A 13879-nucleotide genomic window follows, 5' to 3' on the forward strand; every position below is an offset into this window, starting at 1 on the left:
CAGTGTTGAACGGGCCGCCGGGAAAAAGAAACAGAAATAGAAAAGAAATTGAAATTAATAGATAGAAAAATAGAAATAGAAATAGAAATAATAGAAATAGAAATAATAGAAATAGAAATAATAGAAATAGAAATAATAGAAATAGATAGATGGGTTCGGGTAGAAATAGAACAGAACAAAAACTCGCGCCAAATACGCAAATCGGCTCGGGGTACGGGCTTAGTGGGCAGGGAAAATGCAAATGAGATATGGAGCGTGCCAATCAGATCGCGAGAGGAAACCAGGGAGGCGGGGCGCACGCGGACGAGGGGCAGGGCGACGATGGGCGGGGAGAATGCAAATGAGATAGGGAGTTTACCAATCAGATCGCGAGAGGAACGGGACGGGGCGGGGCGGGGCGGGACGCATGGGGAACGGAGGCGGGGCGACGATGGGGCGAGGAGAATGGGAATAAGAGGCGTGACTACGGGAATAGAAATTAAATCGAAATCAATGGGCTCGAATAGAAAGAGAACAGAACAAAAAGTCGCGCCCAATATCCAAATCACCCTGCTGCTGGGAGCGGGGGGGGTCGCCTCCCACGTGGTTCCTGTAGCAGGAGATGCCGTTTGGCCATCATAGGCAGCACTTTTGGAGTGGGAAAGGGCCGCCAGCAGCCGGGAGATGGACGTGGGGCTGCGTGTAGGACAAGAGAAGCAGGTCAAGGAAAAGCCCTGGCGTGCTGCTGCAAGCCGGGGAAAGCTGGGGCCGGGCCGAGGAGACGGGCGACACCGCGGGGTAACCGCGCTGCCTCCGAGTGCTGTCGGCCAGCAGAGCAAACGCGCCGGGGCTCAGTGCTGCCGGCCTGTGGGCACAGCGGGTACTGCACCCGGCTCAGTGCTGCCGGCCTGTGGGCACAGCGGGTACTGCACCCGGCTCAGCGCTGCCGGCCTGCGGGCACAGCGGGTACTGCACCCGGCTCAGTGCTGCCGGCGTGTGGGCACAGCGGGTACTGCAGCGCACTGCACATTGCAGCAACTGTTTGCACACCGTACACTCTGCCATAGGTTCATGATTTGGCACAAGCCTAAAAAAAGGCACTTAATGCTTTTGCAAGCCTAATAGTGCCTTTTGTAACTTTTTTTTTAAATAATTATTTGTTCTTTTAGACTTTTTTTTTTTTTTAAGTGGCATCCACTTACTATGGGCACATACAGTTTTTCTTCTGGACTTTCTGAGCGGAATGTATTTTAATGCCTCTTTTCTAAGTTTGATTATTTGGTGCAATAGGTCTCTTCTGGGGGAGAGCATTCCTATTTTAGAAATTAATTTTTAAAAGGCTCATTTAGCTCTTTCTTTATAATTAAGCCTAATGTAAATGATGCCTTTGTCATTCTGGATAAATTGTGCAGATGTTTAATTGCCTAATACCATGTTAAAGTCAAATTCACATGTAAGTTGCTGGGTGTGCAGCTGCTGTTTTCCACCCTGCTCCTTCAGCTGTCGTGTGGCCGGTGCCCTTTTGGTAAGAGTTCATTAGAGCCAGGAGACTGACATTAACACACTTTTTTTTTGGTCCTTTTTACCTTTGTTATGCTGTGCTTTTAAAAAAAAAATTATTTCAATGTATATTACTGGTATGTAGTCAGATGGCACACACACCCCCCACCCCTGCTTTTCACTTGGTAATTTTGTTTTGGTGCAGTCAAGAGAACATTTTTTTAACCGTGTTATATAACGTGCATTAGTCCAGTTGTACTGCATCTTAAGATGTCATTTTTCTAACAATATGCTCACTTTAGCTATTAAAAAAAATAGCAATTTATGTAGCAATTTGATCACTCGTGATTGTGAAGAAAGCTCTTCCACACACGGCCTGTAGAGACACCTTACATTAAATTGATATTGCTCGTGTTTTCTTAGTCAAAAGTTCACTTTTAAAGGTGCTGAAGATTAGTTGTTTGGGTTTTGGTTTGTTTTTTATCAGCCAAGTGTCATGTTAAAAATACAGAATGGCCTTGCTTTCTATTCAGAAATAAAGTGTCAGACCATTTAGTGTATGGGGCACAGTGGTACGTAGCTGAGTCGATGCCACGACATCTGTCCAGGGCTTAGTAACACGCCTATGCACATCTGGGGAGTGTGCGCACAACAACACTGAAGGCTTGAAAAACGGTCTTAGAATAAGAGAAAGGAAGTCTGAATGTTATAAAAATTATGTATTTAAAATAAAATTTCATACCTTCTCCCCATAACTTAAGTGCCACAGAAAATGTTCATTTCTGTACATGTGCAAAGAGTTGTTAGGAACCTATTTCTTGGCATGGGAGGGGTGGAGAAGAGTACGGATGTGAGAGGGTATGTGCACGCACCCATACAAATAAAAATGCACAAGATTTTCGCCTCACCAGCTGTGGTGCTCCTCTTCCACGTGGGGTCAGTGAAACCGCCCTGGAACACAAAGGGCTGTGACCAGAGCCCAACTGCCGCCACTTGTGAGCTGCTCGTACACATTTCTGTGGATGATAATTAACTCTGAACAACTTACTAGTTTTTCCTTTTAACTCCAAATATCTGAAATGTAAAGTTGGTAAATGAACTGTTGCCCCAGTCAATGTAGCTTGGCTGGCAGAGACACAGCAGGCCCTGAGCAGCACTTCAGGCGCACGTTCTGGAGCAGATAGTTACACAGCTACCCAACCCGAGAGACAAGGAAGAAAGACAGACCAGTTATTTTATTCAAAACTTTTTAAAAGTTAATAGACAAAAACTGATAAATTATTCTCGTTGCATCAATGAGAGATACGTCATGATGGTTTCCTCTTGCCCCCAGAACTTGCACGACACAACGATCATGTTTTGTTCCCTACTAGCCCCATTTTCCTTGCAATGATTCTGATGTAGCAGTCCTTAACAAGCCCTTACACCTTGTCTTGGGCATGTGCCATGATTTCACTTCATCCAGCTCTGACAGGAGCCAGCACAGGGTGTCAGCAACATCCTTGGTGCTAAGAGAACCGGCCAAACCAGTTACTTACATTTGCTATAGTGGTATGTGCTCTGGCACCAAGGCACATGAGGCATATGGTGACATTTTTCAACATTCCAACTATTAAGTGAGGTAAGTTACTACACCAGGTTGGGTGCCAACAGCCTTAACATGAAAAGCTTCTGAGCCCTCCCTTCGTAACTGAACCCCAGTTCTCAGCCACCCCCTTTTTCCTAGCACAAGTCCCGCGATGTTGGAGCTGTACAGCGTTCTGCGCAGCAGCTGTACTGCGCCCTGGCCTAGAGAAGCCAACCCACAGATATTTTTCACCATTTAGGCAAGTTTTAAGCAACAGTTTGCTCCAATACTGCAGAACCTGTGACGTGAAATATCACTGCCTGGAACTGAGCGGTGTTATTTCTGTACTCTGAAAGGAAGATACTGACATCTACCAATCAATGGGAGCAAAGACTCTACTCCTCAAAAATGTGTGAGTCAGTAACTGGAAGCACATGCAGAGGACTGCTGCTTTCCTTCCATCTTACTGCTACAAACTCATCCCTATGTCCCTCTACAGCCCAAGTTTTAGTTAAAGGCTTTACGAGACTGAAAAACACTGTCCAGAATAGCTTATGTACTTCCTGAGGATGGAGGAACGCTTCACATAAGGAGCAGTTAATTCTAGCACCACAGCTCTGAGGCAAATGTGGTTTTTTTACCCTCTTTGCTTTATGCTTACAAGATCCAGGCACAGTTTACAGGAGCTTTTTCAGACAGCTGAGGGGAACAATGACCACATAAACATACATCTTCACAAGCTTACAAAAGCTGAAGCCTCACCCCTCTGAACAGCAGAATACCCTGTTTGTCACTTCTTCTGCAAGAGCTGAAACAAGCTGCCATCGGCTTCAGTTTTACCTGCAGCGCAATACAAGGCTGTTCAGTTCCCACACCAATTGCTTTCCTGCACAAGAAAAATATCCACCAGAGCAAGCTTTGGTTATAGAAATTCACAGGCTGGGACAACAGTCAGTGCTCCTGCAACTGCTGAGCACAGAGACATTCAATCTCTTTGTATTCCAGAGCTGAATTCTGGGGAATACTTGAGGACTGGACAGCTTCAGGCTTACAAAGATTTCTTCTCTTCTGGACTGAAAGGCAGATATGAGTATGTATGAAGGAGGCAAGAGGGCTAAAGGACATTTTTAAGACAGCATCACATCCCAACATAACAGATAAAAATCTAGTGGTACTGTAGCTGAATGTACTAGTGCAAAGAGACTAGAGGCAGCTCCTGGACAGCCATCAGTTTTGCTCATTCAGGTGCGTGTGATTTTATCTGGGGGCATGAAACCTGTGTCACCCAGTGTTCGAAGTGCCACTCTTCCATTCGGACGTATCACCAAGTGAGTTATACTGCCATTGTTAAGAGACATGCGCAGCCAGCCTTCTGGGGGGAACTGCAATGCTCTAGTGAAAAAAAAAAAGATATAAAAAAGTTATTCATTCATAAGCAGTTATATTAACATGCCACTCACAGCATCACCTCCTGTTCCAGCTAAGGCAAACAAAGAAAACTGTTGGTCATTCTGCAGCTTGCAAGCAAATGCTCCCCCAGTCAGCCTTGGGAAAAATATTTTTCTTGTGCAACTGATATGAAAATGTAGCGTTGGTGCTGGACCAGTGCCAATAATGCACTTGCATAATCAGAGTCCAGCAGATGGGTATGATTATTGTAGACAGGATTAATTCAAACTGACAGAAGGTGGAAACTCTAATGTAGACGGGCTGCTGAGAGCACTCTGAGCAACCTCGGAACAAACAGGATGACACACGGCACGGGCTCACTGCAGCACCACAAACCCTGTGCAGCTCAGGACTGGTAGAGAAGACGGCAGCACCTCAGTGGCCTCCTCCACAGAACACAGGTGTTAAGTGGCAAACAGCACGCTTTTATCCACTATTTTAGCCTTGTCAACACGGGCAGGTACATAACAAGAGCAGAGAGGAGGCAGACAGGAATTCCTTGTACTTGCCTGTATATGCCTATGGAATAAATTCACCAGAAGTACTCTTCATCAGCTACATTGTTCCCCAGGAGTGGCAAGGAAAAGTACCTCATGCTTTTTGTAGAAACACAGAATCACAGCTAGTCTCCAGCTACTCTAAAATTCCTAACAGGATAGCCTCGGGAGCTCAATCAATTCTAGTAAACAGCTGGAGAAAATATGAAGTTGTCTCAGACATATTTTGCCTCAGATAATGAGGAATAACTTGGTTTTGGCTCTCTGACAGTCTTTCAGAGGGGCTAAGAAACTAAGTAACAAACAGCTACAGTCAAGCTAGGTTCAAAGGGAACGCTACATGGATTGTGGCCAATTGTGATATCAGATGGGCTGTAATGGAAGGCACAGAAGTTAAAAATAAGAGGGAAGAAACAGCAAAAAGTATATGGCTATTTCAGAAAAAGCCTAGGTAGCAGCAAGATGATCTCTCTTGGCACAGCAAAGAATTTCCTGTTTACCTGATCGATATTTTTAAGTATAGCAATTTTGAAGCATTCTAAAGCAGGCCACAGAGCAGAGAGGCTAGCATTTAACTAGCTCAGCTAAATAAAGCTCACTGAAATTGTTGTAGGTATTGATCAGATTAAAGTTTAATCACATCTGCCCTGCTCAAGACAAATGATATTACAGACAGGGTTTTGTTGATAGGGAAGAGGAATAAAACAGACTCAGGTGACTGGATACAGAGACAGGCAAAGATCCAGAACTGTTCTCTCCTTCATGAACAACCTTGATGATGGTGGAAAGATCCACTCTCCCCTCTAATCCAATACTGGATGTTATTGCAAAAACACACTAATACAACTTGAACACAATACAAAAATTTTCATTAGTAAAGAATTCCCCAAACTACAATCATTCATTATATAAGATCAGATTCACATCACCTCTAAAAAGACACATCCAGATAGATGCTCTACTTGTTCTTTTCCAACAGGCATTGTCCTTAGGTTTATAGAAAGCAGAAGGAAATGGTACTAAAGAGACAGTTCGGATGTACAAAAAGGTTTCAATTTTCACCGATTTAGCCATTTTCACTTTAGAATTAGCATGAAAATGTTCCAATTTTCAGATTTGTCCTCTATCTGCAATTCAATCCTGTGATGGAGTTGCAGAAGCATCTGCTCACAGTGCAGGCACAGATCTCCAACCACATCAAACAAGCCCAATCCACACATTGCTCACGGTGCCATACGCCAATGCGGATTTAGTAAAACCTTTTAAAGAACACAGATGGACACACGATCCAACACGTACCTGCACACGATATAGCGGATCACGTTGGCATGGCAGACAAAGATCTCATAGCTGTCTTCTTCCTGCTTCGCATCGGCTCTATGAATGAAGTTTCGAAAAGCAGCCTCAATTCGAGCTCCATCTTCGTAATACTGCTAATGGCACAGAGTTCAGAGTTAAACACAGCTCAGAGCAGTGTATGCCACCCTCTGCATCTGCAGATGGGCTGCAGCCTCTAAAGAGTCCTTCTTGACAGGGATGCCCGCTTGAGGCTGAATTAATACTTAAAGACTGTAAATGATTTTAACTGTTCTGTATACTTATCAGGGAGGAGAAGAGTATGCAATTATCTAAGGTCTAAGATAAAAAGCATCAGCTCAGACACTGCAAGTTATTGCTACTGTCAATATAAAGTGTATTAAAAACCAAAACCAATACAGAGAAAAAAAAAATAAAAAGTTACCACAGCTTCTGGTTTCCAGTGAGAGACTGGAGGGTCTGGTTCTATAGGTGCTCCCTCTCTCAGCAGATCAGTGCTGATTTTTTTGACTCCTGAAATATTAAATACTCATTCAGAAAGGAGTTCTTACTTCTCCTGCCACTGCAAACAGGCCCACAACTCTGCAATCAATAAATTTTTCATATTCTTTCTTCAAGAAAGTCTTCCTCTGCTTCCTAAAGACCATTTTAATCTACACACTTCCTACCAAGGGGTGTGAAACTCTCCATCACAACTGTTTTGTTGTCAGCAAGACAAAGTTTATTCCAACTGAGAACAGTCAGACCAGCTTGGCACAGCAAGTCGAGTCTTCCCAGTCTGCTGCTCTTTGAAGAAACACACTTGCAAGGATGTTAATCTAAAGCTGTTTGTCAGCTAGTGCATACTGCTAATTAATGCTAAAGCTACACAGAAGGGCCTGTTAACTAACCCAGCCAGCATCACTACAAGAACTGGAGCGTATGATCCTCCTGTCCCCTGTGCTATTGCCCCCGAGACGGAGGACTGAGCCAATCCTGCTGATCTCTCAGAGTCTTTGCTTTACAAAATGCCTCAGTGCAGAGCAACCAGCAGAGTTCTCCCCCGCAACACATACAGGCAGCAGTGAGTCAGTCAGAGGGGCAGATCCCTCTTGTATTTCTAAAGATAAACTGGAAATAAGCAGAATTAGGGTTGTCAGTTTCTTTGCAAATTCATATTCACACAGGGCTAGAATCTGGCTAACATCTCAACCTTAAAGACAAGCTTAGAATTCTACTGGAAGAAGTTTTAAGGATCAGAAAACAATGAAAAATTAAAGGAAGTAACTTTACCTGGGAGATGTTTGCTTATAATTTCAGTTGTTTCAGTTGCTCTAGTCATGGAGGAGTGGATAATCTGATCAAATTTTAATCCCAAGCTTGCCAGCCTTTGTCCAGTCAGTTCAGCCTGCTCTCGACCTTAAAAATGATATTCATCATATAAACTGGTGACACTCACGTAAACACCTCACACAAACTACCAAAAAAGTTGTATGGTAGAAATAAAAGGTCTCCATTGATGTCAGGTTTTGTTCCTTTCAAAAAGTAATCGGAAAACATTTTTACCAGAGTCACTACTTATTCAAATCAAGCTTACTTGCTGGATAATTTCAAGTTGCATTTCCATCGGAAGGAAAAGTTAGAGGAGTTTTGTTTGGTTGTTCGTTCTGGGGGTTGTTTGTTTGTTTTATTTTAAAATATATACATAAAAACCTTGAGAGCCTTTCACTGAAGTATTCAATATCCCTGCTTGCCCCATCCCAAGGGAGCCACTTCCAATCAAAGCCAGCACTACCCAAGCCATCTGCCATCTCTCTGTTCCGGGAGCACAGAAGAGGAGACCGTGTCAAACAGATCCACTCAGACCTGACAGTGCTTTTTTTCATAAAGGCAACATCACCTTGGAACAGTTAAGAACCACAGCATGTGGATACCCTAGGGAAGGCTTTATTCCGTTTTTCAGGTTGGTAGGTGAAAAGACAGCAGACAGTTTAAGTAATTTATCCAAGGCACAGGATGAGACAGGATTAAGATTATACTTTGTTATCACCTTAAGATAGCATCTTAGTCCTAAAATTAGCATTTCACTCCTGTCTGCACACTGGTGGTTAAGACTTGAGGGGGGAAAGAATGACTTTTCTACTAAACATTTGACACCAGACTTCCAAAACTCAAAGCAGCACTGCACAGCAATTCTTCCCCTCTCAGAACAGTATTGGTATGCATAGGATCAAGAAAGTGTCCACTGCTTTTCAAGCACACTATTAAAGTAACACTAATTAACATTTGAGACCTAGTCACTGGATCAATTAATTAAGATTAAGACAGACAGAAGTTATCCTCATTTCATGTAACTGATTAGCCGTATTCCCAGGAACAGTGCATAGTAGCAAATGTGAAACGTATTTAATTATAAACACTCCAACTGAAAGGAAAGTCAGGGGTATTTTTTTTAATAAATCAGCAAAATTAACAACAGAAACACAAGCCACCTTTTAAGATAGATCTATCCCGAAGTTAGTCATGGAGCAAACTTTAAAAGCTTAGCCTTGGGGAACTATGTCCCCTAGCAAGAAAATGTGCTCAAGCAACCTTAAGATAGTTGAAAATATCCTTTGTGAAGTTTCTTTATAACTGAGTGTGTTTAGAACATGGTAAAGCAGGTTTTAATGTTTGGATTTAGAAGATCAAAAATAGAAAAAACAAACATTCATGACACCTTTCTGCCACAAAGGATCCATGAAGTGGATTAAGGTTTGGCAGTGAGACCCAGAGCAGAGCTCAGTTACCAACCTGTACTCATCAGGACAGCAGCAACTGAAAAATGATTATCTCAAAGTGCAAAGTATGATGCTTCTAGTTATACATACCAAGTGGGGTAAGAGTTCTGTCCTTATCAGCCCGGCCATCCAAATTATATTGAGAATGACGGATAAGGAATATGTGCCTGGTGGCTTTTGCTTTGCAGTGATCTAAGCGTGAGGCAAGTTCTTCTTCCCCGGTTTCTTCATTTTTCTTTTTGAGGTTGATAAGAGCCAGTGGTTCACGTCTAAACAAACACATTTAAAATGTCATTTTTAGATAGAGAAGATTTACAGATGGGTAGTCTTCCCTTAGTTCTGGCTATAGCTGAAATACTAAAATTGACTATTTAGCCATTTATATCACAAAACTGATGCAAACTATTGTGCAAAAGCTATTAAAAAAAAAAGCTTCAATTAAAAAAACAACAACAACAAGAACAACAGTTAATGCTGTAGGTTAAAAGGCGTTACTGACACAGATAAATTTGCTGTTCAGTAACAGCCACCTCTCAGTTCACTCCTGGGGAAAAAAAGCAACAAACACAACAGAAAAATCATAACACAAACCAATGGCGTACACTAAAACATGAAAGCTGAAGTCTGTCTGGACAAGATTATAAACACTACCAGAGACTCTATATTCAAATTCCTGCCAATTCAATGGTTGTTCTTCGGATTTTCACTGATTTTGTCACAGGTGTAATGGTAGGCTTTTTGACAAGAAAAACTAACCATGAATGATGCTGAGGAAGCAAGGAAGAGGTGTTGACTGATCATAAAGGTAAGGAAATGTTCTGTATCTAAAAGGCCCTGTGAAAACACCTACAAAATTTGCACTTCATCAATTGCATTTACATCAAATGACTAAAAAAAACCAAACAAAAAACCCAAACCAAACAATATCCTAGAAAGACTCCAACGTTCTGCAGTGCACGCTGAGAATTATTTTGTGTTTTAAATTAACCAGGTCACATCAGGTCTCTCCAGTAACATTTATTTTTCAGCCTGGAGCGTTCACTTACCCTTTCATCTTTTTCATCACTCTCTCCTCTCATGCCACTTTAATCTTCCTTCCATGCTGTCAGGCCGCACCCCATCACCCCCCTGCACCCCATCACCTTCCCCCTCGCACATCGCCCCGACAGCTCATCCAGTTCCTCAAGAGGCACCAAGGATTTTCCCCTCCCTCCCCCGGTGTCACGGATCAGTGCCACGGATCTGCTGCTGCCGACACCCACCAACACTGCACTATCATCACCAACCCAGCCCAAATCGCCCACGGATTAGTCTTCTAGCCCCCCACACAGATCCTCTACCCCGTTAATACAAATCCTTTTGCTATGTCTCTCCAGCTCAGAGCATAAATCCTCTCCCTTGATCTCATAGCTAAAGAACAGTTAATTTATTTAATTCATACCAGATGTCACTTCTTCCATTATAATAATTATACTTTATTTGTTTATGGATTTTCAATCAAGAACCTAATTTGTACTCAGTTTGAGACAAACTAATTTGGTCACAGAAAACTGCTGCTTCACATACCTATTTCTACAGTTCACCACAAGACTGTTTTTTAAAAGCCCTGCATCCATTTTGCTCTAGCAAAGACATGATTTCTATCAAACAATGAAGCTCAACACACTCCTTAGGCTGTTAACACAGTTCAGTGAGGCATTAAAAATGAAACAATAGTCAAATATCAAGAAGTTTCATTGCTATTTCATGGGATACTTCTTTTGATTCAGTAGAAACTATATTGCTGGAAAGATCCATTAAGAGAATAGAAAAAATGTCTGAAAAATTCAAGCACATTTGTAAAGTAACATAGGGATTAACTCATCCTACGGTAGGAACACATAGCAAGACATGCCTGAGTGGAAATCCTGCGCTCTCCCCTCCGGCACCTCAGAAGTTATTCAATGGTAATATGTGCTCTGAAAAGCACCAGCTGCATAAACGAGTCATGAGAAGATAACCAAGCTTAACAATATTTTTAGCATAAGCTAGTTTTAGAAAGTTTATGAGCAGGAAAACTTTTAATACTACTAAGACTTAACTTCAGTAGGTTCTTTAAGGCCGCTGACACTCAGAAGCTGACAAATTCTGTTTTCTGCATTCCCTTATAAAAAACAAAATCACCCAAGATTGTAGCTGGACAGAACTTCGCTAAAAAGCAGTGGCAGTGTCAGGAACCACATTTAAACCCAACTAAAATAAAAGCATCACTTAATCCATGACAACCTCCTTTTCACCTGCGTGTCACTGAAACATGTCAGTCAGCCCGACAAATGTCTTCATTCTGGTAACATACTTTGAAATCCAGGTATTTATAGTTTTATTTCTAATAAAACTAATTACAAGAACCACTCAGAAAATATAGGAAGGTACATGCAGCCCAGAAATTTAGAAAATAATTCAAAGCCTCCCTACCCCATCCCACACCAAGCTTTCCAAGGAACAGAAGCTTTATTAGAACTAAGTATTTTACATGAATGAAACTGTATCTAGTCTTGTCCAAGAACTGAGCTGTACAATTCCTGTGCAGGTGGCACAGACCAATGGAACATCCTAGGTGTAGCATCATATCAGATCAAGGTATTTGCATTCTTTTGTTTCAAACCTGAAAAGCCATCAGTTGTTAACAGTGTAATATCTGCTTATTTGCTCCTGATGTGACTTTGTAAAACATTCCTCGCCCCCAAAGAGAAGCTGTCAGATGCTCTGTGTATCTATAAGCCATTTAATAACTTTACATGTTATGTGTTTCTGCCAACATCATCCAAAAATCAATATTAAGACTTCAACCAGGTGTGTGCCAAAGCCACACTAAACCAATTGGTAGACACCACACAGCAGAAAACTAAAATTGATCTGCTAATATATTTACATAATACATTTCCACTGTTTGCACGCTATGATAAATGGCAATACACTACACTAACCTTAACTGCTAGTAACTGTTACCTAGCCATATTTGTTCAGGCACTTGGGACAGCTACATCACTTATACCACAATCTCTACTTCCTGAATTAGCTAAAAAAAATGTTATATGAATCTGAAAGTACTTCAGAATCCCTGAAGAAAATCAACCATTTTGCTGAACTCGAAAGGCCTGGATCTGCAACTGAACAAGCTTTAGTACCTCCCTCTGTACAACTGCTTAACCAGGTACAACCTTATTTAACGAAAATCTTGGTTTTATAATTAAGATGTACATAGTCCTATTTATAGGAGCATTTGATTCTGTAGCATCTCAAAAATCAAAACATGATGCATTATACAATAAAAATCTGTTAGTGCTTAAGTTTGGATTTACTACGATTAAACTGGAGCCTGACATATGTATCCCTGGGGAGATAATTCTACCAGACAGAAGCTAAATGAGCCAAACCTCAATACAGATATTTGCACATCCTAATTAAAGAACCAGAAAAAAATGTAGTTAACCCTTGGGTGAACGTATTTCAACACTGAAAAACACAAGTCAGGTTCAAAGCAACGTTACAAGGATTTACAAACACCAACTTGCAGGGTCACGGCCAACACGAGCAGCAGGCCTGACACACGCCCAGCACAGGCAATGCTTTTCATCCACGAGGGTGCTCCTATTGAACACAAAAATCTTGGTGTAGACATGAAGTGATACTGAGATATGGCTAACACCATGTTAAAAAAACACAGGCATACCTTCTACACATTTATCACAAGCTAAGGCTTTGCAGTCTCACTGCATGGGAGTGTTAGAACGGAGGGATCTGCACATCTTCACACGGGGAAAGTCTCTGAACTACCTAAAGCAAAGCACAGTGAGGGCATCCCCCTTCAGAGCGCACAGGCGCCCCAGAACGTCAACAATTTTCAAGGAGAATCAAGAATTTCAACTGCATTCTGCTTTGAACAGCCTACCACCTCAAATTCCACCTGACAAAGGGTCCTGTGGATTCTCGGTCTGTCCCCGGGCTCGGACGGGCCGCGGGTGGAGGCTCCGGCAGCTCCCGCGGGGCAGCCCGGGCCCCCCCCGTTCCCGCCGCAGGGCGCTCCCCCCGCAGCCCCGCTCCCGAGGGCGCCCACCGGCAGCTCCCGCCGCCCCACGGCTGTCGGTCCCTCCGGGCCCCTCGGCACGGCCACCCGAGAGCGGGTCCCACCCGAGAGCGGGTCCCACCCGAGAGCGGGTCCCACCCGGCGGGCAGGGAGCCGCGGCCACCTCCGCCCCGCCGCGCTCACCTGTCCCAGTTGCTGTCCCAGTAGCCGCCGGTCCCGGCGGGTCTCTCGATCCAGCCGGGGGCCGGCGGGCAGGAGGCGGCGGCGGGCGGCAGCAGCAGCAAACCCGGCGGCGCGGCGGACGCGGAGGGAACGGCGGCGGGAGCGGCAGAGCCCCCCGGGCGCGGCTCGGCGTCGCCGCCCCGAGCCGGCTGCTTGCCCACGGCCACGGCGGAGAAGAGCACGGAGCCGCCGGCCAGCCCGCAGGCGGCCAGCGCCAGGGCGCGGCGGAACGACATGGCGGGCCGCGTGCCCCCTCAGCCCCGCGCCACCCGCCGAGCGCGCGCCCCGCCCCGGACGGCGCGCGGCGTGGGGCAAGATTCCTCCGCGAAGGGACGGGACGGGCGGCGGGAGCGGCAGCTGCTCTCGCTGCGCCTGGGGGGCTGAGCCCGTCTCAGCCCCAGCCCTGGGCCTGTCCTCCGGGCAGCCTGAGCTCTGCCTCCCTCAGCCGCGCTGCTCAGGCGTCCAGTCGGAGGGGCCGATCCTGCCTGGCCAGCCGAGAACTGGTTTGTGCCCCAGGCTGGTG

General features: G+C 44.3%; 1 protein-coding gene across 2 annotated transcripts; it reads right to left on the reverse strand.

Moving 5' to 3' along the window:
* Window positions 1–2695: 2695 nt before the first annotated feature.
* PGAM5 (PGAM family member 5, mitochondrial serine/threonine protein phosphatase) lies at window positions 2696–13642 on the reverse strand. Of its 2 annotated transcripts, none has more exons than XM_082066435.1 (6): window positions 13318–13642; window positions 9159–9337; window positions 7582–7707; window positions 6734–6822; window positions 6292–6422; window positions 2696–4438 (listed from the first exon to the last, which is right to left on the reverse strand). In XM_082066435.1, the coding sequence occupies exons 1-6, from the start codon at window positions 13590–13592 to the stop codon at window positions 4288–4290; spliced, it is 951 nt and encodes a 316-aa protein (XP_081922561.1). In that variant the 5' UTR covers window positions 13593–13642; the 3' UTR covers window positions 2696–4287. The 2 variants fall into 2 exon arrangements, with proteins under 2 accessions (XP_081922561.1, XP_081922560.1); XM_082066434.1 differs by having other exon boundaries at window positions 6292–6425.
* Window positions 13643–13879: the final 237 nt, after the last annotated feature.

The sequence above is a fragment of the Streptopelia decaocto genome (assembly GCF_964273445.1).
Source record: "Streptopelia decaocto genome assembly, chromosome: 15".
NCBI lineage: Eukaryota > Metazoa > Chordata > Aves > Columbiformes > Columbidae > Streptopelia > Streptopelia decaocto.